Source organism: Gymnoscopelus braueri (genome assembly GCF_963280865.1).
Source record: "Gymnoscopelus braueri genome assembly, chromosome: 11".
Taxonomy (NCBI): Eukaryota; Metazoa; Chordata; class Actinopteri; order Myctophiformes; family Myctophidae; genus Gymnoscopelus; species Gymnoscopelus braueri.
In genome coordinates, this window is record NC_137613.1 from 20,957,319 (window position 1) to 20,983,182 (window position 25,864).

The 25,864-nt window shown below is 39.9% G+C and overlaps 2 protein-coding genes across 4 annotated transcripts; one reads left to right on the plus strand and one right to left on the minus strand.

The window, feature by feature from the left end:
• Nucleotides 1-235: 235 nt before the first annotated feature.
• Nucleotides 236-10,489, minus strand: LOC308095854 (uncharacterized protein). Of its 3 annotated transcripts, none has more exons than XM_080442969.1 (13): nt 10,352-10,489; nt 8,262-8,381; nt 7,940-8,056; nt 7,728-7,838; nt 4,944-5,174; nt 4,622-4,726; nt 4,392-4,520; nt 2,971-3,093; nt 2,329-2,433; nt 2,088-2,237; nt 1,882-1,992; nt 1,634-1,747; nt 236-1,415 (listed from the first exon to the last, which is right to left on the minus strand). In XM_080442969.1, the coding sequence occupies exons 1-13, from the start codon at nt 10,389-10,391 to the stop codon at nt 1,159-1,161; spliced, it is 1,713 nt and encodes a 570-aa protein (XP_080299095.1). In that variant the 5' UTR covers nt 10,392-10,489; the 3' UTR covers nt 236-1,158. The 3 variants fall into 3 exon arrangements, with proteins under 3 accessions (XP_080299095.1, XP_080299094.1, XP_080299093.1); XM_080442968.1 differs by having other exon boundaries at nt 4,392-4,517; nt 7,728-7,841; XM_080442967.1 differs by having other exon boundaries at nt 7,728-7,841.
• Nucleotides 10,490-10,566: 77 nt separating this feature from the next.
• ints8 (integrator complex subunit 8) lies at nt 10,567-25,828 on the plus strand. Its single transcript, XM_080442966.1, has 28 exons — nt 10,567-10,692; nt 12,233-12,371; nt 12,784-12,958; nt 13,354-13,494; nt 14,482-14,553; nt 14,686-14,737; nt 15,642-15,824; nt 16,252-16,359; nt 16,845-16,997; nt 17,457-17,557; nt 18,122-18,263; nt 18,408-18,478; nt 18,646-18,821; nt 19,282-19,412; nt 19,688-19,798; nt 19,894-20,098; nt 20,675-20,796; nt 21,495-21,670; nt 22,206-22,239; nt 22,354-22,413; nt 22,538-22,599; nt 23,128-23,246; nt 23,816-23,919; nt 24,322-24,372; nt 24,468-24,541; nt 24,941-25,005; nt 25,240-25,283; nt 25,683-25,828. The coding sequence occupies exons 1-28, from the start codon at nt 10,678-10,680 to the stop codon at nt 25,797-25,799; spliced, it is 3,003 nt and encodes a 1,000-aa protein (XP_080299092.1). The 5' UTR covers nt 10,567-10,677; the 3' UTR covers nt 25,800-25,828.
• The last annotated feature ends 36 nt before the right edge of the window (nt 25,829-25,864 follow it).

Genomic DNA, 25,864 nt, shown 5'->3' on the forward strand with positions numbered 1-25,864 from the left:
GAAACACTAACATTAGGGAACTAGCCCAAATAAGCAACTACACTTTAGAAACAAGCCCAAAAAAACGAAACAAGTGAGAAGCGACTTTACAGAAAAACAAGCCCAAAGTCGCTTATAATAAGCGGACATGGCAACCCTGACACAGGGCATGGCGGAAGTTGAGGACGCAAATAGGACAAGCGAAGAAGAAATCCAATATGTAAACCAGTTTTTATTTATTTAATTTACAGTCAATGTTGTTGCAGACATATTTACAGTCTGCTAGCTTGTGTCACTTCGAAGTTAATTACAATGAGATACCAATTATGTATTTATTTTTTATGTTGTAACTATTTACATCAATCTTTTAACCCAAGATTCAAAACAAAAATGTCACAAAATATATTTTGAAAACCTTAGCAGTTCTAAAAACCACCCAAGCAGTAATATTGCTTTACATAAGTGATTCTCAACATGTGGGCCGGGAGGGTATTGCAAGTGGCCCCCCAAACAATTGGCAAAACAAAGATTGTAATGATAATTACATAAAAATAATACAAAAATGACACAGAAACAATTGGTATTCTTTTAAAACCATGAAATTCTGATTTCTTCGTTATTTATAAATAGGAGCTTAAAGTACACTACCTTAGTCCCATTGATCCAAGCCGGAACACAATTGATTGATTGATTGACCATTAAAACAAACATGCTCTGAAAATGCAGAATGGCTGTCATGTTAAATGGTCAGATAGGTGGGCTGCGAACCCTTTCGAGATTTTCAAGTGGGCCCTGATCAAGAAAAGGTTGAGAATCACTGCTTTACATGCATCCTATAACCTCCACCATGCATTATTCAAACAAAAACAGTAATTATATACATTCATATAAATGTATTATGCTGATACATTTTCTGTCTATCAGGTAAAAGAAAGCGGAGTAGAAATCAGGTGCATAAAGTGTATTCTTACACTGAAAACAGAACCAATATCAGTCAGTTAATACATTCATTGCACTTCACACCAAAGTTTTGATCGGTCCACGGCACGTCAGATATCTGACCAATGACTAGAAGAATTGGACCCAATGCCTCCCTGCTTGTCACTCAGCAGTCAGCATCAAGGGTTGGATTGGGGGAAGTCCCTGCGACATACTAGCATCATGTCCATACATACATAGCTAGCAGATACTAGTCACAGCTTCAACATTGCATTTCTGCAATATTACCCTTAAGAACTTGGTAATTGCCGGAGGTTTGGCAGTCCTCTTCTTAATGTTTATCAAAGGCTCATCATCAGAGCTGTCACTTGATGACTCTGGACACACGTGAGAGGCAGTCTTCATCATGGCAGTCTTCTTAATGTTTATCAAGGGCTCATCATCAGAGCTGTCAGTTGATAATCTGAGTTCCAATAAATTCTCTTCAGCTGATGACTCTGCAAAAATGTGAGAAGGGACAGTATCACATAAAATGTATGCAATTAATTTCAATTGAGACTTACAGACGGATGGATTAGACAAAACAAATGTGTTCAAGAGGTCATCCAATATTACCAAACTCACATTTCTATTTCACGCCATTCTCATAACATTTATATGTGTGGGCACTGGGCAATAAGATTTTAAAATGCATTCTTGTCTCTTCTATTCTTACCCAAAACAGTACTCCTCCTTGCTGGTACAGAGGTCCTTACAGGTTTCTCCTGCTTGCATATCAGTTTTACCAAAGGCACATCATCATCTGAACTGCCATCTGAGCACAATGGAACTATCATAATGGAAAAGGTGAAGACATGAACATCAAATTAGTAATTATTAATACATTTCATTTTCCCCCATTTTCTTATATGGACACAACAATAATATTTACTAAATGTTACAGTGTATCCAACTGGTCACAACCTTTAGTTTTTGCTCTCCTCTTGTTGCACTTCATTGGACTCCTTTCTTTAGAAAGGGCCTTCGCTGTTTTCTTTTTAATCAAAGGTTCATCATCTGAGCTGTCACAATATTCTAGACATAGAACAAGAATACATTATATTAGGGGTAAAAAACAGATGAGATGTGAATGCAAAGTAATTGAGAACAGTTCTCATATTCATACATACCCTGTTTATGTGGAATGGCTTTGATCTTTTTACGTAATGTAGTTTTTCTCGATGTTGCAACAGGTGGTGCTCTCTGTTGTTGTGCCTTGTGTCTTTCGGCAAGTTCACTTAGGGGTTCATCACTTGAACTACCATTATCATGTGATACCTCTGTGTTACAGAATAAAAAATGCCGTATTAAATATCTAATACAGATAATGTATTTGTTTGTACACTCATAACACTTATGCTGTAGTCTCACCTTTCTGGCCTCTTTTAAGAGTTGTTGATTTCCTCACAGTTTTGGAGGACACTTTGGTCACTCCCATCAAATGTTCCTCATCTGAGCTATCTTCCTTTGTCAAATCTGAAACGGTTGGATAAAACAGACATTTACAAATAAGCCCCTTTCCTATCCAGATGCAATGAAACCCAGTATTACAGAAAACGGAGTACAATGAGTTTTATACAACTTTACAATAGTCTATTGTGATGTTTCAGAAATTGAAACATGTTTTGAAAAAATAAATCCCAGACGATGTCTAGTCTAATATCACGATGTCAATGTAATATTACAGAGTTATGTGCTTTTATGTTAAATGTCAACCTAAACTACAAAATAGCATAGTTTGCACATGGTAGATGCAATTTGAACATCACCTTCCTTACAATAGTGCCAGAGCAGCAAAACTGATAGTTTTGGGGTTACAAAAAAAAGTGTGTATTTGAATGTTGAAAAAAGAAGAAAGAAGAAAGAGTTCTACCATCTGGAGTATGGTAGTGGGCATGGCATATCACAAAAGGTGCATACTACGTACGGTAACTTCCAAACAGATTCATAACACCACAAAAGTTTGAAGAAAGGTCTGTCATAAGTCAAGGAATACATTATTAACTTTTGTACCTGCTCGCTTTTTCATCCTGGAGTTGCCATTGCTGCTTTTCCTCTTAATATCATTAGTTGCTGATTTCTTTGCCAGAAGAGAACTTCTAATGTTTATCAGGGGTTCATCTTCGGAACTGTCATCTGATCCATGCAACACAAAGAAAAGGTATTGTAGCAGGTGCAGTGCTGAAGGCTTGATGCAACAGGTGAGTTATTTATGATTAGCGGTGGAGACATACACAATCACAGGTTTATGACTGTTTTTCACAGTGGTCAGTAGCTACACGCCCTGCTGAAATATCTTTGAGCTAATTTTTGCTGCTCTGGAATGTCATGTACAGTCCTCAAAAATAATATGAACTATAAAGCCTTATTTACAAATATGAGTCTTCATGAAACCGTAAGCTCACTCGTGTCAAGCTGCTCTGGAATAAAATTAAAATAAAGTCTGCATACTGGCCAAATGAGCTCCACAGTTTATTGTAAGTTCAACGTTTCGATAACACTTGGATCTGCATCAGAGCCGAAGATCCGAATGTGATCAAAACGTTCCTTACAATAAACAGTGGAGGTTATTTGGCCAGTGTCTACGGACCTTATTTTTACTTTATGCATTGTTCCTTGTCCTGCACCTGGCACATTTGGATGTGCGTTGAATACCCTTCCCAAGATTCTCTGGAATATCAGCTAAATGTAATGCTTTATTGAAAAATAGAATGTACCATTCATGAAACAATATCTTTTGCATACAACAGTAGCCACACCATGCCTCAAATTAGCCTGGTAAACCCCCCCCCCCCCCGGAAAACTCATTTGCAAATGAGATTTCCGGAGGGAGGGGGGTTTCCCAGGCTAGCCTCAAATAACCACCTCAGTAAACCCTTAGTCAAACGGATCTGAGTTGCAACTGTACTTGGTACACTCTTTTATTACTCTGCATCAAATCTCTTTACCAAAAATATTCCATCTACAAGCTCATAACGTCCTCATAACGTGCTCATAACGTGCATAACGTGTTATGAGCTAGTAGATTGGCTATTTTTGGCAAGCTTTTTCCCCAGTCATCTTTTAGCAAAGCAGACTAAGCTAAGAATTGGATTCTCTGTCGAGTCTATGTTAGCTTGTGGAGGAAAGTTATCAGATGTACATTGTACAAATGTGCTCAACATCACACATAACATTTTTCTAATTGTTTTAAGCAGAAAAGCTTTTTGAAAAGAGACATTATGTGATGAATGGGGATAAATAATTTGTTTTATGAATAATAATGCAATTTGTAGAATACTTCCAGCAGAAGTGCTAATTCCCCTTTGAATCATAATGTATTTAAAACTTGGCCAGTGATACCTCTATTTGGCCTGTCTTCAAATGACACTAAAACGTTGAATTTGATTGAAGAATACAAGAGACATCATACAAAGTATATGTAAAATTATCACCTGTTGTCTTATTTTCTGTGCCATTTGTGCAGTCCAGTTTTTTTCCATTGATCTTTGTCTTTTGTGCTGCTGAAGATGTCTTTGTTTTATTTATCAAGGGCTCATCATCTGAAGTGTCTTCCATCCCTGCTAATAACAGAACACACACGCATATATTATACCATTCTCATAACATTTCTGTGTGTGTTCAATAAGGTTTTATAGTCCATTCAATTCTCTTCTATTCTTACCCAAAACTTGACTCCTCCTTGCTGGTACAGAGGTCTTCCTTACAGGTTTCTCCTGCTTGCATTTCAGTTTTGTCAAAGGCACATCATCATCATCTGAACTGCCATCTGAGCACAAAGGGACCATCATAATGGAAAATGTTAAGACATGACAATCAAATTATAAATTATAATCAATCATTTTCATTTTACCCTTTTACTTATACTGACATGTCATTTACTAAACTTGTTATATTCATAATTTTGTTATGATAAAAGTTGAATTTGATTGAAGAATACAAGAGACATCATACAAAGTATAAATAAATGCATGTAAAATGATCACCTGTTGTCTTATTTTCTGTGCCATTTGTGCAGTCCAGTTTTTTTCCATTGCTCTCTGTCTTTTGTGCTGCTGAAGATGTCTTTGTTTTCTTTATCAATGGCTCGTCATCTGAAGCTGTAGTCTCATCTTTCTGGTCTGTATTGAAAGTTGTTGTTTTCCTCACAGTTTTGGAGGACACTTTAGTCACGCTCATCAAAAGTTCCTCATCTGAGCTATCTTCTTTTGTCAAATCTGAAACGGTTGGATAAAACAGACATTCACAGATAGGTCATTTATCGTTTTGAGAAGCAGAGTGAGAGCTAAGGATTGGATTCTCTGTCAGAGTCTCCGTTAGCTTGTGGAGGAAAGTTATCAGATGTACATTATCATCATTGGCCAGGTTTCCCAAACGACTTTGAGCTCAGACGCAGCCTAGAAGCTGCGTGAGAGCCTCCACGCACCTGCGCAGTAGCAACCCCGCCACGATCTATCTTCATTAGTAGCAGCTGTGTGTGCTCTACGTGGTATCTAAACTGGCTTCAGGAGGCACCATCGTCGCAGGTTCTCATTACGTGTGTGCTAAAACTACATTCGCGAGACAGCATAGACGTAAAGACCTCCTGGACGAAGTCTACGTAAGGCCGACGTAAACTACGTAGGGCTGTCATACGCTACACTGCAGTTTAAACACCCTTTGCGAAAGTGAAATGGATCATAAAAATACCAGAGCCAACTGTCAGATGTCCTGAAGCAGTCCACTCCAAATACAACTTTTGAATAATATATTTATGAATGAAATTACAGTGGTGAGTTGACATCTGCAAGTTAAATAAAACACTAAAGTGTCCCCATTATGCAAGTAAATTAAATATACTTAAAATACCAAAAGTAAAGGTATGCAGAATGTCCCATTTCCCAAATTTAATATGTATTAAAATCTTTTGAAAATAGCAGATCTACAAGCTTGTGAAGCGTTGTGAGCTTGTAGATCTGCTAGTTTCAAAAGATTTTTTAACCATTCATAAAAATGTTGAGCGCAACAGCTGTCACTTTGTGAGAGGAACTGGGGACTTTCATCATAACGTTTAACTATAAAACTTCGAAATTTAGGAAACATGTTTAGCTCAGCATCATTTATATACCTTTAGTTAACTTGCCATATGCTTAATATTTTTATCAGACGATCGGATCATCCGTGAGAGTACAATTTGTAAACATCGGGTTCATGCATAGAGGACCGAGCAGCGCAGCCTGTTATAGGAGGAACTGCTGCGCTGGTCAGGCCTATTGGCATGACTGGTAACGTGTCGTGCTGACAAGTGGGAGCTTCGGGTTCAATCCCACCTCACTGCTTAACTATATGTGCATGAATCCGGTATTTATAAATTTTAGCAAATTAGATCATCTCATAAAAGGTGACAGCCAACTGTCAGATGTCCTGAAGCAGTCCACTCTAAATACAACGTTTGAATATATTTATGCATTAAATTACATCTACAAGCTTAAGAGGCGTTGTGAGCTTGCAATCTGCTATTTTAAAAAATATATTTATACATATTAAACTTGGGAAATGGGACATTTTGCGTCCTTTTTTAAAAATATATATTTAGGGGCTTTTTTGCCTTTATTTGGACAGGACAATAGACTGACAGGAAAAGGGGAGAGAGACACAGTAAGGTCGTCGGTACTAGAGTCGAACCCGCGACAGCTATCTTGATGGATTCCCATATTGAGTGACATGCGCCTAGACCGCTAGGCTAGTGGACGACCCATACTATATAATATTTTTTTTCATATTTATATCTTGCAGACGTCAGCTGTCACTTTGTGAGGGGAACTGGGGTCTTACGTCCTTTAGTTAACTTGGCTTGCTTAATATTTTTATCAGATGATCAGATCAGAGATCATTCGTGAGAGTACAGTACAATTTGTAAACTTCGGGTTCATGCATAGAGGACGCTCACCCTACCCAAAAAAAAAAGATCTGCAAGCTGTCGTTACGCACCGGCCCGGCCGCAATATATGATATATATATATATATATATATATATATATATATATATATATATATATATATATATATATATATATATATATATATATATATATATATGTGTATATATATATATATATACATACATATACATATACATAAATTAAATGTGTGTGCGTGTGTGTGTGTGTGTGTGTGTGTGTGTGTGTGTGTGTGTGTGTGTGTGTGTGTGTGTGTGTGTGTGTGTGTGTGGTCGGTCGGTCTTTTCATAGATCTATTTCGCTACGGGGTGTTACTACCGCCCCAGGGCGCTAGTAACAAAATGCTTCGTAGGAGAGCACTGCAGGGCTACGCCTCTCGCAGAAGTAGGAGGAGAGTAGGATACGCCATTCTGTCTCCCAAATGTAGTTTTAGCAGAAACGTAACGCCATGGACGTGGGAAGCGATTGCACGTTGGGCAGAACCAGCTGCTACTAATGAGGGTAGAGCGTTGGTTTCGCCGGGTCCCAGGCTCTTACGCAGGCTGCGTAGGCAGCGCATGAGCTGAAATCTACGTGGCTGCTATGGTACTGCGCAGATTGTGTGGACACACGTAAGACCCGTCGTAGAACCTGCGCAGATGCTCAACGCAGCATCTCTACGAATCTCGTTGGGAAACGCGGCCAATGTCATGAACTGAAAGGCCTAAGACACAACATAGTATGTTGTGATTTATTGCAATGCGAGAGTGCGGACTAGCCAACACCAACTCAGGAGTCCTGAATCGCTGCCCTCACTGTAATCGTGTCACGTCAAATGTGCTCAACACCAACCTGTGCCATTTGTGCAGTCCAGTTTTTTTCCATCGCTCTCTGTCTTTTGTGCTGCTGAAGATGTCTTTGTTTTCTTTATCAAGGGCTCATCATCTGAAGTATCTTCCATCCCTGCTAATAACAGGACACAGACAAGCATATATTATACCATTCTCATAACATTTCTATGTGTTTTCAATAAGGTTCTATAGTCCATTCAATTATCTTTTTACCCAAAACAGTACTCCTCCTTGCTGGTACAGAGGTCTTCCTTACAGGTTTCTCCTGATTGCATTTCAGTTTTGTCAAAGGCAAATCATTATCTGAACTGCCATCTGAGCACAAAGGACCTATCATAATGGAAAAGGTGAAGACATGAACATCAAATTATGAATTATAATTAATTAATTTCATTTTCCCTTTTACCTATACTGACATGTCATTTACTCAACTTGTTATATTCATAATTTTCTTATGATGGTTAGTCTTCATACGATAAATATTTTGTAGATTTTTTTATTTAATTTATAAGGATACCAATTTTATTTTCCTCACCACTTTTGTCTTTTCCTGAATTATTGTTTAAGTCCATGGTTGAGCTCTTTGTGGCGTCATGCAATGGGTTTTCATCATTTTGTGGCTTCTTTAGAAAGGTTGTGAGAGGTACATCATCATCTGAGAAGTAAGAGACATGATTTATTAAATGTTTCAATCTTATAGAATATCTTAGCCCTAGAATGGCTGTGATATTACATACATTTCATGTATTCATAAATGGTGCATTTATATAGCACCTTTTAACCAAAGCGCTTGTAACAATAAGAATATATGCATCACATTCACCCATTCACACACACACACACACACACACACACACACACACACACACACACACACACACACACACACACACACACACACACACACACACACACACACACACACACACACACCAGTGGCAGAGGAAAACATGCAAGGCAACAACCTACTCATCAGGAGCAGCTAGGGGTTCAGTGTCTTGCTCAAGGAAACTTCTACACTAACTCAAGCCTCAGGGGGAGCCGGGCATCGAAACGATAACCTTCCACTTCCCAAGCAGCCGCTCTACCTCCTGAGCCACTACCGGGTATTTCTTGCCATATTCAAATTCTATGGTTATGTATACTAATACTATATTAAATGTATGTAATATATATCACAGCCATTCCTAGGACAAAAATAAAAATACTGTTTTTGGTCTTTGAAAATGATCTTACAGTAGATAGAAATAGGCTGAATAACATACACAGCACTGTGTCTTCCTTTTGTGCTGGGAATCATATCATATCACATTATTATTCTGCCTGTAAATGGTCGCTTTCATAGTTTCCTCAGCAGAAAACCATTCGTTCTCTTTTTTTTATTTCAACGGATTACAAGTTATAGCAGGTCTGCAGGCCGGATGCTATTGAATTCTCATCACCAATGCCTTGTCGTGCATGCTTACAGTAATATCTCATGTGGGTATCATGTGGGTACAGTGGTGGAAAGTAAGTACATTTACTCAATTACTGTACTTAAAGTACTCATTTATGCAGATGAGACCATCTGCATAAATGAGTATGTAGTGTATTTTGCACAAGTGTGACAATATACTTGAAAGGAAGTAGAAAGGTCCAGACCAGTAATGTTCCCCAAGTCGATTTATTGGACAAAATGTACAAAAATCGATGCCACACCATGTGCTACATGGTGTGGCCGGAACAGAACATAGACAGAAGAAGAAGGAGAAGGGATGGTTTCTTTGTCCTCACAGTATTTATATGCAGACTTCACATGTGTGTGTATGTACTTGCATACATTGCCTTCGTGTGTGTTGGATGTGCACGGAGCTAGGTGTGTGTGCTACATCTCTTGTGTGTGTGTGTGTGTGTGTGTGTGTGTGTGTGTGTGTGTGTGTGTGTCCATTGTGCAGAAGAACAACACCCCAAGATCCTAGAGGTCAGCTAAGGTCAGATGCCCTCTGGGAAGCATCCCTTGTACTGGACATCTAGTGTTAGAGAAACCACTCTGGAGTCTGGAATGTGCACTGTAGCCACTCAGTATCAGCCTCATGTCTCTGTGTGTGTGTTCAAATTGGGCTCTATAAGTCCATAAATGTGTATCAATATACCACAAGTACTTTTACTTTTGGTACAAGTATATTTTGATGCCAATACTTTTGTACTTTTACTCAAGTACATTTTGAATACCGAACTTGTAACAGACTATTTCTACAATAATAGGGTATTGATACTTTTACTAAAACATGGGAGTACGTCTTCTTCCATCACTGCGTGAGTAAGTGTACTCACTATTACGCCAAGAACGAGAACGGTACATACGGCAAACTGTACAGGAAAATAGGGTATCCATAATCCGAACATAGCTATATATAAATATCCTACCCCATAATATGTGTGGGGAATCTTAATTTTTCTCTACGGCAAAGATCATCAATCGGACAAGGATACTGTACACGAATTTCCCTATAATCTATTTTCAAACGCCTTCCAGAGAGGAGCTGGGTCACCGTCGTGTGAGGCCCAGAGAGACAACACTAACATGTAAACAAAATACTCAGCTAACATGCCAGTAAAGTGTTGGGTCGAAGCAGTGTCTGTTACCTGATGATGATGAATCGTCTGCAACGCCTGTGAGATGCATTTTGTTTTGGTTTTGTTACACGCGACGCGTTACTATACAGTTATAAGAGTCATAGAGTTAAAATACGATTAAAGTACAAACTCCTTTCCTTTGGCCGCTGAATGTTGAATATGGCGCGACGAGCCGCACGAGGGCAACGTTTGATGACATCAGAGAAAGTGGCCGGAAATACACTGGAGATTCAGAACAGGCAGAGAAAGAAAACAATGTGATATCAAAGAATCCTTTGAGTATCAGATTCCGACCCTTTTATTGTAATTCCCGTACCTGTTTCCACTGCTCATTAATGTTGCCTACCAAGGTAAGATAACCGACCAGGCAACAACGCAAGACGATTAAACTAAAACTATAATTTTGGACATATTAGTGGTTGTGTTGTTCTGTGTGAGAAGGTAGCCCACCGCCCCATGTTTGTTTCCAAACTATTCTGTTCATAATAACCAACCATTTATGAGAACTGTTAAATCATGCACATCCGTGTTGGCAACTAGTACTTGCTTTTAGGCTAGCCCTGGTCCAGAGCGTTAGTGAGTTCTCTCTAAAACGCTCTGCCAGCCGCGATGCTCTGCTCATAGACCGAAAATTACACTACCATGCGAGGTCTCCGTCTTTAGTCAAAATAAACAAAACTATTTCGCTACTCACCGAAACAAAGGCTGTATTGTGTTGTTGAAAGTCTATTCGCCAGGGTGGGAAGCCCTAGCCTGGTAAACCCTCCCTCCGGAAATCTAATTTCTATTTGATTCCTGGAGTGAGTCTGGCATGAACCGCCTCTCTGCAATATTGGCTGTGTATGCCAAACGGACGCGCCTATCAGCGTCGTCGCTCATTGTTCTGTGATTGACAGCTTACGTTGGCCAATCAGGTGGCGAGTTCGAGTGAGCCCAAAACACGAACGGCAGCCATCTTTTTCATGTGCGGCCAATTCTCCGCTATTTTTTTACTTCAAAAAGCTCTCTAACTTCTATTTTGAGGCACGGAATTTACTTATAAGATATCGTTTGGATAGAATTTAGTTGTTTAACTTCATATATGTGGTCAATTAATCATGACAAAGCCTATTTAAAAAATAATAATTAGAGAACCGGTAGGGGCGGGCAGTGACACCATTGTACCCGAAAAAGGCAACCCATTTTGGGTATGGCTGTCTCAAAAGTCCCGTCGCGTCACATTAAGACTGGTGAACTGCTGATTGGCTGAAGGGGAAAAATTATCATTGGCTGAAGGGGTTGTCAGTCAACGGTATTACTCCCGCCCAACTCCAGCACAGCCAATATTGCAGACAGGCGGATCAGGCCAGACTCACTCCTGAAATGAAATGGAATTGAGATTTCCGGAGGGAGGGTTTACCAGGCTAGGGAAGCCCCTCAGCACCCACCTTCTCTGTATAATACACTTTTTGGGCAGAAAATAAAATACAGTATGTCCGCCAGATGGACATTATTTTATTTACTCCACTGCGCCCTCTACAGATCTGCTCGATGGTAATTTATATTGACCACTGCAAAGGACCACAATGGAAACAAGTCCTCAGGGCTTTATCCTTTTAGCGTCATTGTATAATCGTACCACTGTACTTTTTTTTGCAAACTGTTAATAAAGTATGCAATCAATTTAAAAAAAAGCAATTCCATTATCAAATTCCCTATTACACAGATTTCTGGAGATTGACATATTTGTAGCCAAGATTTATGCAGGGAAAATGACATATTTAGGAAGTTAAATATCCTTTAGTTCCTTATTCCCTTCTTTTATCTTGCACTATTGAGCACCTTGGCACAACAATTTCCTGTGGGACCAATATCATTGATCTTAACACATACTGTATGTCTGTGCACCAGGGTGCGATGAGTTCGGAGACAGTAGACAGGGGGGCAGCAGTGACCACTAGCAGACCCGGTACTCCTCTCCAAACCTCCTGGTTTGAGTTCCTACTGGACGGCACACTGCTGGAGAAACACCTCCAGAAGGCCTTCCCAGGTAAGCTCACATACTTTTATTCTAGATGTAGTTTTATCAATCCAACGATTGCCTTTGCTTTTGAAATGGATAATTAACCACTTAAACCCTCTAGACTGAATAAACTGAACCTGAGTTGTCTCTTTCTGTCTGCACCAAATCTCTTCACAAAAAATTGCCGATCCACAAGCTTCCTTGCGACCCGCTGTGAGCTTGTCGATCGTCTATTTTTGGCTAATGTTCCCCCCAGAATATGGTTGCTAGGATTAAGTTACTTTATTTTTTTGTACCAATTAAATAATCAGTACAGATCTCTCTCTCTAAACTGTTAAAAAGTACAAAATATTTTGTGCACCCTGCAAACTATCATTGAACATTTGTAATTCCCCATGTCAATGTATACAATGAACATCATGTATTTATTTCTCCATAGATCCAACCAACGTGCAGCTGATCATCCAGTTCCTAGAGCAAGCCTCCAAGCCGTCAGTAAATGAACAGAACCAAGTACAGCCTCCGGCGGACAACCGCCGGAACCGCACTCTGAAGCTGTTGGCGCTCAAAGTGGCAGCGTACATGAAGTGGGACCTGGACACACTGGAGAAAGGGTTAGCCTGGGTTTGTTTGGGTTTGTCGAGCGCAAAAGACATTTTGTTGGTACATGTTATTGAGAAGCTATTTGCATACAAGTATTTGACTTTGTTTCCAGAATGCATGATCTGCCATTGGTCGGTCCCATGGTCCACCCTAATACAATGAAAATCTGTGTATCTCCTCCATATTCCTAAATACATTAAAGTAACCCGTTAAATTACATTACAACAGTTAAATGAATGAAAAATTACTTTTTGTAAGGGATGAAAACATAATTCCTGTGGCAATTATTTCATTGGAACTAAGAGTAACATATAGTTGTTCAACACGCAATAGTTGTTAATGGGGTGTTCAAAATGCCTCCAGAAGCTATCTTCTCTATAGTTAAGTATTGACTCTCTCCTCTCAGCTTGACCATCCCTGTGCTGAACATGTTACTGAATGAGCTGCTGTGTGTGAGCAAAGTGCCCCCAGGGGTGAAACACGTGGACCTGGATCTGTCCACTCTGCCCCCCACCACCGCCATGGGCGTCATCATCTACAATCGTTGGTGAGTAAAGCCTAATTTATATTTTGTCGACCGAACGCATCATACGACACATTATAGTAGTATTGAAATTACTTTATACTAAGTTTATACATAGTATAATTTAGGTTTCAGGTTTCATGACAGTTGTCATGGGATTGTCACACAGCTTAAAGGTTTAATGACATTCACTTTTACAGCACATTCAAAGTCTTTGTCCTGGTCCTTCAAAAGTGTACAAAAAGTTTTAAGTGAAAATTCCATTCCAGTGATCAATGGCAGGTGTTTTTCTCTCACATTTCTAAAGCCTTTTCAACTGCAATGAAAAAAGAAATCTTTGCCTGCGGGTGTCGCTGGTGAGGGATTTTGCCTGTCAATCATCGCCTCTGCTCCGCCCCCCCCAAAGGAAAGGATAGGGGAGGGGAGGGGCGAGGAGGAGAGTGGGCGGGATTATTCGACAGTGACCTCACTGTCGAAGGGCCAAGCTCAGATTACTTTTCAGCCTAATTATTCAGAAAACCCCAGACCACAGAAAATCCACTGAATGTTTTAAGTTCAGGTTTTTTGGGTGTAATTGAGGTCATAAAACCCCAAATAAAACATTGAAAATAAAAAAAGTGAAAATGAATGTCATGATACCTTTAACCACTTAAGCCCTATATACTTCACGAACAATGGAAATAGCTGATCTATGAGCTCACAACGCGTTACATTTGTGTCGATCAGCATTTTTTTCTATAAAAAAATAAAACATGCCAAAATAGGTGCCAAGTTCCGTATGTCATTTGCTAGTCGGGCATGGTTGCCATGGCGTGACTTTATGATTTCAAACCACAACCTCGTACCTGGTTTGGTGTTTTAGATTTTTGAGGAAAAACAGGAAGCACAATTCACTGGACAGCTTGACAGTGACTTTAAATTATTATTACACTGCTACAAGAAATGCATAATGTAAAATATATCTTCATTTTGACTTTCTAATTACAATGTATTTTTCTTTTTGTCATGAAGGGCCATCAGAACGATAGTGCTGAGCAGTTTTCCTGAGAAACAGAACAAGCCTGGGCCTCACCAGATGAACATGTAGGCCTTTTGAATTCTCCTCTCTACTTCCAGCTTCTCCTTATTTTTTATTTGTTTATGTAAGAGTCACACGAAAAAGGCACACTCTTGACATAATGTCGAATGTCGATGTGTTCCTGTTGTGTTTCCCAGGTTGAGTATTGTGCAGCAGGAGAAAGAAATGACAGAAAATATCCTCAGTGTGGTGAGTAAACAACAAACTGAGCTTTGCTAACAGATGCAACCTTTTTTCTGTCTTTTAGGTAGGGCTGGGCAATGGATTCAAAACATAACGAAACCGATATTTAGAACCAATAACAAACGTATAACCGAATAATCGATTAAATCGATTAGTCTGATTAACCATTTAACCCTGGATTATACTTAGTTGTACAATGGTGGTGTACAAAAAGATAGCCGATCATAGCTTGTAGATCAGCTATTTTCACTATATAGATCTGATGGATGAATAAAATATCTGAAAATGGTAGTGAATACTTCACATCAAACTATTAATTTGGTGATGCCTCATTCATAACTTATAACCAAATAATAGATAGTATTGATTGATTGAATATTTTATTAGGCAAAACATTTAAACAGCACAATTACATTTATAATACTTTGTCTAAAAGGTCCGTCCAAAAAAGTCCTTGCGGTCTTGTTTCCATTGGGGTCCTTGGTATTCAATTCATAGTATAACCCGGGATTATACTTCATTGTACAATGGTGGCGTACAAAAAAGATAGCGATCATAGCTTGTAGATCATAGCTTGTAGATCATAGCTTGTAGATCAGCTATTTTCACCACCTAGATTTTTAATAATGATCATTCATTAATCGAGGCAAACGTTTTTAATAATCTTGATATTGATTTAAAGTCATATTTCCCTGTCCCTGTGACATACAGTACTAGCGTCATGCCCAGGGGGTGTACTTGTACATTAAGCTGCCTCACGGTACAGAAACAGGAGATAGGCTCCTGCCCTATGGGCCACATGGCTCGGCAAGGCTTACTTACTTTACTTACTTATATCGCCCACCCTACTTGTAGCCGTGGTTTTGCAATACTCCATTTTGAATAATGTTTTCAACACGCCCCCCTTCAGCTGAAGGAGCAAGCAGCCGACTCCATCAGTGTCCTGGAGGGTGCGCTGAGGCTGAAGAAGGACTTCTACATCCACACCCTGAGGACGCTGGACCTGCTGGCCGCTGATGCCAGCACCACCAATGGAGAGACAGAGTCGTCGACCGCAGGTCTCCGCATCGGTGCTGAGGAGCTACACTGTCAGGTTGGGTCTATACCAGTGTTTCTCAACCTTTTTTAAATTCAAGGACCCATAGTTTGATAAGCATTAGGCCACTGTTTCTCAACCTGTGGGTGGGGGCCCACTGGTGCGCTGTGAGGATATTGCAAATGGGCCAAGATCTGAAAATGTGTCGTGAATATTTCACATCAAACTATTAATTTGGTAATGCCTCATTTATACAGGTTGATGCTTTTATTCGTTGCTAAACATTGACCCGTAGTAATATCACCACATTTTATCACCACTTACGTAGTATTTGTGTTCTACATGTATTTACTCATAACGCAAACTGCAGTTTAAATAAATACAAATTAAAGATTTTTCCTATAAATGATTGATTCTGAATGTCTTAATTTAATGAACTGCAGTTCTCGACAAGTTAATCAAACCTAACTTTTATCTTAAACAGGTGCATTATGACTTGGGAGGTATTTTCTTCCAACAAGGCTGCACAGACCAGCCGGCTTATGAGAAGGCGTGTGAACACTTCAGACAGACCAGGGAGCTGTTACAGAAGGTACACCCATGTGTTCATTCTGGGTTTGGTGATGGACCAAATTACATAACTTAGCCTTTGTGGACCCCAGGAAGAGTAGCTGCTGCTGATGTAGTAGCTAATGGGGATCCAAATCAACATTAAAGCCCTGGGAACCAATGGTTTCTCTGTAGCGTGAGCATGTAGTACTGTATGTCAAAGGGACTTGTCCCCAATCCAACCTCCTGATTGCCAAGCAGGATGGCATTAGGTACAAATTGTATTGTCTTCGGTATGACAAAAAAAAAAGTTAAATAGATTCATTGGAATGATAAAACATTTCTGATAGCCAATGGCAAACATTTTTTAATTATGGGTTCATTACACATGCTGTAAATCATCAGATAAAATTGGAAGATCTCTGAAATTAGAATAGAATTCTTTCCCAAACATACTGTAAGTAACCTACTGTTATCCCACCATTAGGTTTGTGATCTCTCAAAATGTATCTTTATCTGACTTTTTAGCTGGACTCAACTCTCCATGTGCACCTGGATGAGAAGCGTCTGGCTGGCTACTGGAATGCCTGTAGGGCTCTGACAGGAGTGTTAGACCCCAGTGACTCACACAGCACACCCTATGGACAGATCAACAGCCTGATCAGGACACACAACTACCAGGTCAGAACTGTCCTGCACACCTTTCATTTCAACTGCATGCTCAACACTTGATTTGTCTTTGAAAATGTATATCAAAACTCAACAAATACTCAACAGGTAAAAAAAGAAAAATAGACAGGATATATGACATATGAACACCTTTAATGATATTTGACTCGTTGACTGAGAAATGTAAAGAAGAGAAAACAACTATCACTGAATGCAATGTATATTCGCAGGAGTTGGCCATAGACACATTTCTATCACTTTGGACACAATTCTAATGCATTGTAATGCCGCTATAGGTTTTACTCCTTTTGAATGATACTGTGATGTAAAGATGCTATGATTTTGTTTGACAAATGGTTATATATATACTTTAGTATATATATATATATATATATATATTCAGGAATGTCTAGTGCTTTGACATTGTTCTGAATCTTACATGTATTGTCATTCTTTCAAACTCCCCTCTAGGCTCTTATTGAGGCCTTCATCAAAGACAATTTGTCTCGCAGCTTGCCGAACCACTTCAGACAATCTGTTCTCAGGGAGTTTCTGCATAAAGTCCAGCAAGGGTGAGTTAGCTATCATCACACTATTCATTGTAGGGCGTGGCAAAATATCAATATTATATCAATGTTGTCTATTGTGATGTAAGATTAGATATCGTCTTGGATTTTGGACATTGTAATATTGTGATATGGCATAAATGCTGTCTTTTCCTGGTTTTAATCACTTAATGCCAAATTACTACAGATATGGCACAAAGCGGAATTTATACTCGTAAGAGTCTAAATGGGGAATTATTTGTATTTCAATGAAGCAGGACTTGGTTTGTATTCATAGTGGCAATAATGCTAAATATTATCCTGATTATTAGCCTGTATTATTTGGGAAACACATTATTTTATTGGACCTATTTTAACCATACAGTGGTCTTTCTAAATAAACGGCTTTCAAATGCTGAAATCAACAATATGTTTCCAACATTGCTAGTAGACCATAAGCTTATAATTATTAACTGCGGAAAGTATTATCGTATAGAATTATAGTTGATTAATTTGTACAGCCCTAATTCAAAGGCGGATTAGTCTATCAGATTTTTACTCTTTATAATGTTGATTTGTTGCTGTGTGCAGCGAGAGGGGCCTTGATGAGGTGTGCCACAAGCTGTGTGTGTGCAACTCTGTGCGAGACGCCCTGGAGGGAGAAGTCCTCAGTGTGCGTTTCCAGCAGTTGCTTCTGAGACCTAGTAAACGATTGGTGGACTTCATACTAGAGGTACAATCGAACTTCCCATTGATTGAATTGCATTATGGATTGAATTACTTTACAGGAAGGGAACAACATTCGTCTTGGGTTTGAATTAGGTCTAAATGAAAAGAAAGCTACTGCACATTTAAGTGATATTTCCTTTCCCTGCAGGTGTGTACACGATCACTGGAGAAGGATCGTCCGTCTGAAACCGGCAGAAGAAATATGGCCAACTTTATGAAGTGAGTGAGTTACACCACTATCGGTGTAGTACTGTACTTTTAAACACCTTGTTTGTTTCATTGACCTTGTCTTATCATTTCTGTTTGTCTGCAACACACGTAATTACTACTTTGCTATTACTACTTCAAAAAAACATACCCTTGGCTAAAGTGTCCATTCCTTTCAGGACCTTGTGTGAGAGCCTTGAAGAGCTTCCCCTGGTGTTCATGGTGTCGTCTCACAAGCTGTTCATGGAGCTTCTGAAGGAGGACGAGAGGAAGGTCCTGGTGGAGCAGATGAGGAAGAGGTCGGCCACTATCAACCTCAGCGCCAAGCCCCTGCCTTCCTTCTATGACATACCAGGTACCTCCAAAGCTCTGCTTTCCTTCTATGACATACCAGGTACCTCCAAAGCTCTGCTTTCCTTCTATGGCATACCAAGTACCTCCAAAGCTCTGCTTTCCTTCTATGGCATACCAAGTACCTCCAAAAGCTGTTGTTTTCAGCAAGGTGTCAGGACAAAAAAAATTGATGTCCTTTATTATCTACTAGGGGAAATCATTTTGCTCAGGGCGGTACTGACAGACAAATACATACCACAGTTAAGACACCACAGTCACAATCACTCCTGCTGCAAATAAACACTCACACCACACACACTCATACCGTCATTGAACAGTAACGGGCTAATAAATCTGACTGGTAAAGCCAGTTTCCCTGCACTTGGGTCCTGAGTTTATTTTCCGGTAATGACAGGCTACTGTACATTATCCTAACATGCGTGATCCTGTGACTGACTGCACGGTGGTCTTTCCTTCCAAAGCCTCAGCCAGTGTGAACATTGGCCAGCTGGAGCAGCAGCTCATCCTGTCCTTGGAGCCACGGAGGATCAGACAGATCCTCATTGAACTCCACGGCATTGCCGAACGGCCCTTCTGGAGGGTCAACAGCAAGGTAGGGGGCAAACAAATCCATGCACACAAGAACTCCTCTAGCATCGTGATGATGAAACGCGATGAAAATAAAGGTACAACCTTAAAACAAGCTCATATTCTTAGTTGGAAGACTTACTCGAAATCACTGGTTCAAGATAAAAGCAAGATATTAGATAGAACAAATAAAGTGCATGTCATGCTGAAGTAGATCGCTGCTAAACAAAATACATGAGTTATGTATTCTACTGTGGCTGTTTTGTTAATATGTCAAGTTCCCCCTTTTTGTGTTAACAGTGGGAGGTTCCTACAGCCTACATCAATGTGATCCTTGGCACCAAAGACAGCCTGACCAAGGACCTGGTATACATCCTCATGGCCAAAGGCCTCCACTGCATCTTAATAAAGGTCTGTTTGAAGAAATATCAGATAATCACATTATCTTATTATTAACACGACATTGATGAAAACATAATACTGATCTGATCCTATTTGCCGGGCAGGACTTCGCTCATGCCAGGCAGCTGTTCTCGGCATGTCTGGAGCTGGTGACGGAGTTCTCTCCCAAGCTCAGGCAGGTGATGCTGAACGAGATCCTGCTGCTGGAGGTCCGAGCGCACGAGACGATGGCGGCCGAGGGCAGCAGGGAGAGGCCGCCCCCCGACCTGGTCAGCAGGGTCAGAGGGTACCTGGAGATGAGGATACACGGTGGGTGGACGACGTTATGGTTTCACACCTATGGGACGTCTTTAACCACTTTCAACCTGGCGTACCTATTTTGGGCATGTCATTATAGGCAAAATGCTTTCATATTTTTCAAAAATAACAAAGATAGGAGATCTACAAGCTCACAACGTTTAACGACGCATGGTGAACTTGTAGATCAGCTACTTTCTTTATTCATCGTACGATGAAGTATATAGGGCAAACCACATGAACCCTTGTGAGATCTGCAAGCTCAGTCACAATGCGTTGGTTTGTAGGCTTGTAGATTAGCTATTTTCGGCTAAGAGATTTGGTGTAAAGGGAGAAAAGGGTCCAAGGATAGAGCCTTGGGGGACCAAGGTCAACAAAGTACATAGGGTTTAAATGGTTCATAATTTAACATGTTATGCTGTGACATGATGGAGAAGGCATCATGGACTTTTTGTGTTATCCTTTCAGCTTTAATGTCTTACTGTACTACGTGCTGTTTACATTTCTGACTAATAAAGTATTCAATCAATCAATCAGCGCATAAGCGGTCTGACTCTCACCCCTGATGGCTGGCGTGTTTGTTTTCAGATCTGCCTCTGCGTCAGGTCGTTGGGGAGGAGTGTGTCGCCTTCATGTTGAATTGGAGGGAGAACGACTATCTGACTCTGCAGGTGCCACAGTCTCTGGTGATGAACAACCCTTACATTAAGGTGAGCACGCCTTCTTCTTCACAGACTTTGACTATTCTTATAGCACTTACTTACAGTACATTCAATTATTGGTCTTTGAGAAACAAACTTTTATCCGTGAACACATTGTTTTGCATAGAGCCACCACATAGTCCTTAAAACTTGACACTCCTCTGGGTGACACGATAGCCAAATGGATAGAGCACATACCACATGGGTGCAAAATGCCTTCTTCAGCGTGTTCCCCGTTCTACTCCTGGCTGGCCGGACAGTTAGCTGTGTGTCTTTCTCTCACTGACACAATCGAACTAAAGCAGAAGTGAGAAAAAGTTGACATTCCAGAAATCCGACTTGACTACTACTACTAGTGTACAACATAAAGTATGATGCCTCAGAGAGCAACTGTTTTGGCAACTGGGTCTGCAAGCTACTGTTGTATGGAGTACATCTACAGAGGCAGTGCAGCTTATGTTGTGGCTACTTTGATTCTAGAAAAATTGCATATATAAAATATTAAAGATATATCCATTTTATTTACGAATCAAATGACTCAAAGGATTTAAAGGTCTGGTTTTGAAAATGTGGTGAAAATTATGACTATTATGTAACTGTCTCATGACTACTGTATCGTGGAATCAATTAATTGTTACATCAAGCTTGGCTGCTTGACTTAATCTCTTATCTGATCCCAGATTGACTTCCATATTTCCCCCTGATAGCTCGGTCAGCTTCTGGCCTCCACCTGCAAGGAGCTCCCAGGTCCTAAAGAAAGTCGGCGTACGGCCAAAGAGCTGTGGGAAGTGGTGGTGCAGATCTGCAGCGTGTCACTCCAGCACAAGAGAACGAGTGAGGGCCTCATTAAACAAAGGGACTCCAGTATGGGCATCCTGCACAGGTATATCCTGATTTAAACTTTGTTAAGCACTGGTGTCTCGTGCTGAAAATAGACCGCCTACAAGCTCACAACGCGTTGTGACGTCGAAGAGCGGCTATTTTTGATGCACGACACAGACAAAGAGTGAAGAAAGAGGCTGCTGATGTGCTTTTATTGATGCTTTGCAGAATCCATACTATATAATCTAGGATTGGTCATAATTTTGATGATCAAGGAAATTTAGAGGTGTGCATGCATAGCATATAGTTTGTTTTAGCATTTCTGGCACCCTCTAGTGGACAAATGTATGGATTGTGTGGCATACATACAATACTATTTACTATGGCTACATTAAAAGTGTGTTCTGCATTGTTTTGTGGTTCAACTAATTAATGTATATAATTGGAAAAAAGGTCAAATTGAGGCATTTTATGGTACTGTACATGGTAAAGAGGGAAGAGTGTTAAAACAATTATTTGTGTTTGGCACATTCACATAGTTTTCATGCTCTCTATTATAAAAACGTCCATTCTGTTGTTTATGTCTACCTGTTTAGGAGTAAATTCATCACTTTCATCAAGAAACTGAGGGTGAGTGCAGGACAAGCTGAACTTGTGCTTGCTGAATGTATTTGATCTTTAATTGAATTAATACATTCTGGATGATGAGGAGTGGAATAATGGGTTTTCTTAAATAACTTACAGGAGCCTCTAGTGCTGACCACCCTCATCTCCCTGTTTGTGAGGTTTCACAGCATAGTACGGGTATGCATTGCCGCAAAAAAGTCCAAGTTCTGTTTTGATCAGCCTACCTCGTCTTATGGCAAATTTATACTCATCAGCTTTATACATTGTAAATGTATGCATGACCAATGGTCTGTTGTTCCAGGATGATATCGTCAATGAGGTGACAGCAGAGCACCTCTCCATCTGGCCGTCTTCCCTCCTTAAGTAAGAGCTTCTCTCTCTCGTTGCTCATCTGGACATAATTCACCTTAATAATTATATAATTAGTCGGACAGAAACCGTGGCGTGTATCTCCATTTGTCGTAGTTTTTTCACAAATGAATGCCTTATTTTATACTATTACAGTGTCACGCAAACGCTGTCATAGTATAACGCATCGCAATGTGACATGTTGTGAGCTGGTAGATTGTCTATTTTCGGTATTTTGCTAAATTTGGAAGATTTTCACCAATAATGAATGCCATGCCAAATAATAGGTTGAACGAACTTGTGACTAAATAATAACTACATTGGATCCATTGGAACACGGGTTCTTTTTCTGAATTAGTAACGATTTTGGACATACAAGGTTTCCGCCAGACAGTGACAAGATTGAAAATGAGGCAAAACTTTACTGATCCACAATGAGAAAACTTGGCCATTAACAGCAGCCAAGACTTTGAGTCTAGATTAGTGTACAATGAACCTTGACCAAATCACTGAATGAGCTTGTGTGTGTGTGTGGCGTCCTAGCATACAGGCTGTGGATGTGGAGGCGGTGGCTGTGACAGTCAAAGAGCTGGTGTCCTATGCGCTCAAATTGAACCCCAACAATCAGTCCTGGCTCATCACGCAGGCCGACATCTACTTTGGTAAGAAACATGTACTGCACAGCACAGTACATTTGAGCTAAAAAGCATTATTTTACACTTTGGCTATTCAAAAATAGCAGATATACAAGCTCATAGTGCTGCGCTATGAGATTGTAGATCTGCTATTTTTGAAAAATCGTGAAATTGTGTGCAAATCTTTGAATATATATTGTTTAAAGCGAACATTTTTAACTCTATTCTTTGCTTCTGGGAGTCCCTGGAACAAAATATTTTGAGATGGGGGTCGGTAGCCAAATACATATAATTTTGGGGGTCCTTGACATGAAAACGTTTGAGAACCGCTGATATAGAAACATACGTTTTTTTTTTCAGAATACTGTTGGGATTTAGACATTTGTAGAATCGGCATATTAATGGGTTAAAGGCTTCTGTCCTCTTACTACTGTGGTGAAATGTTATATTTATTCAGGTGTCATGCAATCTAGGTGGCCAGTCCACAACGTGGGCTCCAATACAGTCCAGGGGTGTCTTATGAAAAACATTCATTCAGTGTTGTGCGAGTAGTTAGTTAGTTGATCCACTTATGTTTCTGTTGAATCTCTCTTTAGTGACCAACCAGTACTCTGCAGCCCTGCATTTTTACCTCCAAGCTGGTGCAGTGTGCTCCGACTTCTTTACCAAAGCTGTGCCCCCAGATGTCTATACTGATCAGGTACAGTCGCCATACTACTTCGCACAGGTGACATATTAGATACCCAACGAGGGCACTCTCAGTCTGGCTTTCTGGCCAAAACTTGGTCCCGTACCAGAATGTACTATTGGGGTGGGGGAAGGGCATGAGCGTTTGATCTATCAGGTAGAATAATGGTGATGGACAAGGTTTTGGGGACTTAGATATAGCACTAATCCTAGGACTGAAAGACTCTCCTCTAGCTGTTAAGGCTACGCGCAATTCACTTACATTTTAGCCAATTTGTGTTCTAAAGTGGAAGATTTGGGATCCTACAAAGATTAGCTTACCCATAATTAATTAACAAATTAGTCAATTATGGCTCTATCCTTGCAGTTTCATTTTTACTGACCACAATCACAAGACTGTGACCCTTTCTTACAGGTCCTGAAGAGAATGATCAAGTGCTGTTCCATGACGAACTGCCACACACAGGTCAGACTTGAGCAAAGATTTCTCTCCCCACCCAGATTCTCTTGGTGGCTGATGTTTAACATCAAGCTGTCTTTCTCCTCCTTTTTTATTGTTAGGTTGCTGTCCTCTGCCAGTTTCTGAGAGAGGTGGATTATATGACAGCATTCAAAGCTCTTCAAGAACAAAACAGGTTATTTACTACCCTTAGAACCTTGTCAGGTTTACTTATTTACCGGTCTTTGGGATTTATCTTTTTGGTTAAGTCCATATTTAAAACAAGAATCTCAAAGGTTAAGCCTTCTTGGTGTGCAGGCTCAGCAGAGTGGATCAGACAAATCAATAATTCAATTACTAAAAAAAGTAATCAATAGAATAATCTATTCACCTGTTTCCTAGGCTTTTCACTTCCTGTGTGTGTTCCACTTCCTGTCGATTTGATCCAATGAAATCCAATGAAACTGGTCAGATGACTAATGATATCCAATGACATCCGACAGGAAGTGGAAAACACACAGCCTAGGAAACAGGTGAATAGTTGTATTCCTAGACCTACAAGTTCTCTAATGTAACTTTTATTTTATTATTGCAGTCATGATGCCATGGACTCACTCTATGACTACATCTGGGACGTCACCATCTTGGAATATCTCACACGTATCCTTTACCAAGTTAAAAGATTATTTAAGAATAATGCCACTTAGGATAACTGTACTAAACCTTGGGAGAAATCATCTAAAGATAAAGTTTGTGGCAATATTTATTATTCCATTTCTGTATTTCTTAAGTGTTGAGGATTTCTATATACACCACTGTAATACCTTGATAATGCTGAAGCCTAGTTCTTTGACTTCATACTTTGTTGAACTGTCCCCTTAACAGTGTGTTCAGATATTCACCATAAAAGGGGTGAAAGCGAGAAGAGACAAATAGCTGTAAGTCTTTTTTTCTTTCATCTAATCTACGTAAACCCAAAGGTGATGTAGTTTAAATTGAGCAGCAAACTGTTCCCTGGTGGCTCAGCCTGTTAGTGCACTGACTATTATGCTCCTCGTGAGCCACGTGGACCCTATCTTAAGAATAAACCCTACAATTGTTATATACAAAAAGATTACTTATTTCATATGCCTTAAACATTAAATTTGTATCTGCATTAGCCTGTGAAAGGGACACATATTTTACTGGGATCTACCTAATGATTCATCTCAAATTAGTCCATTACATTGCAGCTTACTCACATCATTGGATATTGTGTACTTGATTCAGAAAATCAAGGCCATAGGGTTGAACGTGTATGTACAGTAGAAGAGTTAGCCATTAATTCTTCTTTACAGGTAAAAGCGATTGGTCAGACGGAGCTCAATGCCAGTAACCCAGAGGAAGTACTACTATTGGCTGCACAGAAGAGGAAAAAGAAGTTCCTTCAAGCCATGGCTAAACTGTACTTCTAAAACACACAGGACCACCTGTCTGTTGGGAGAACAAAAAAAACTGTACATTTTATTTCATTTGGTAA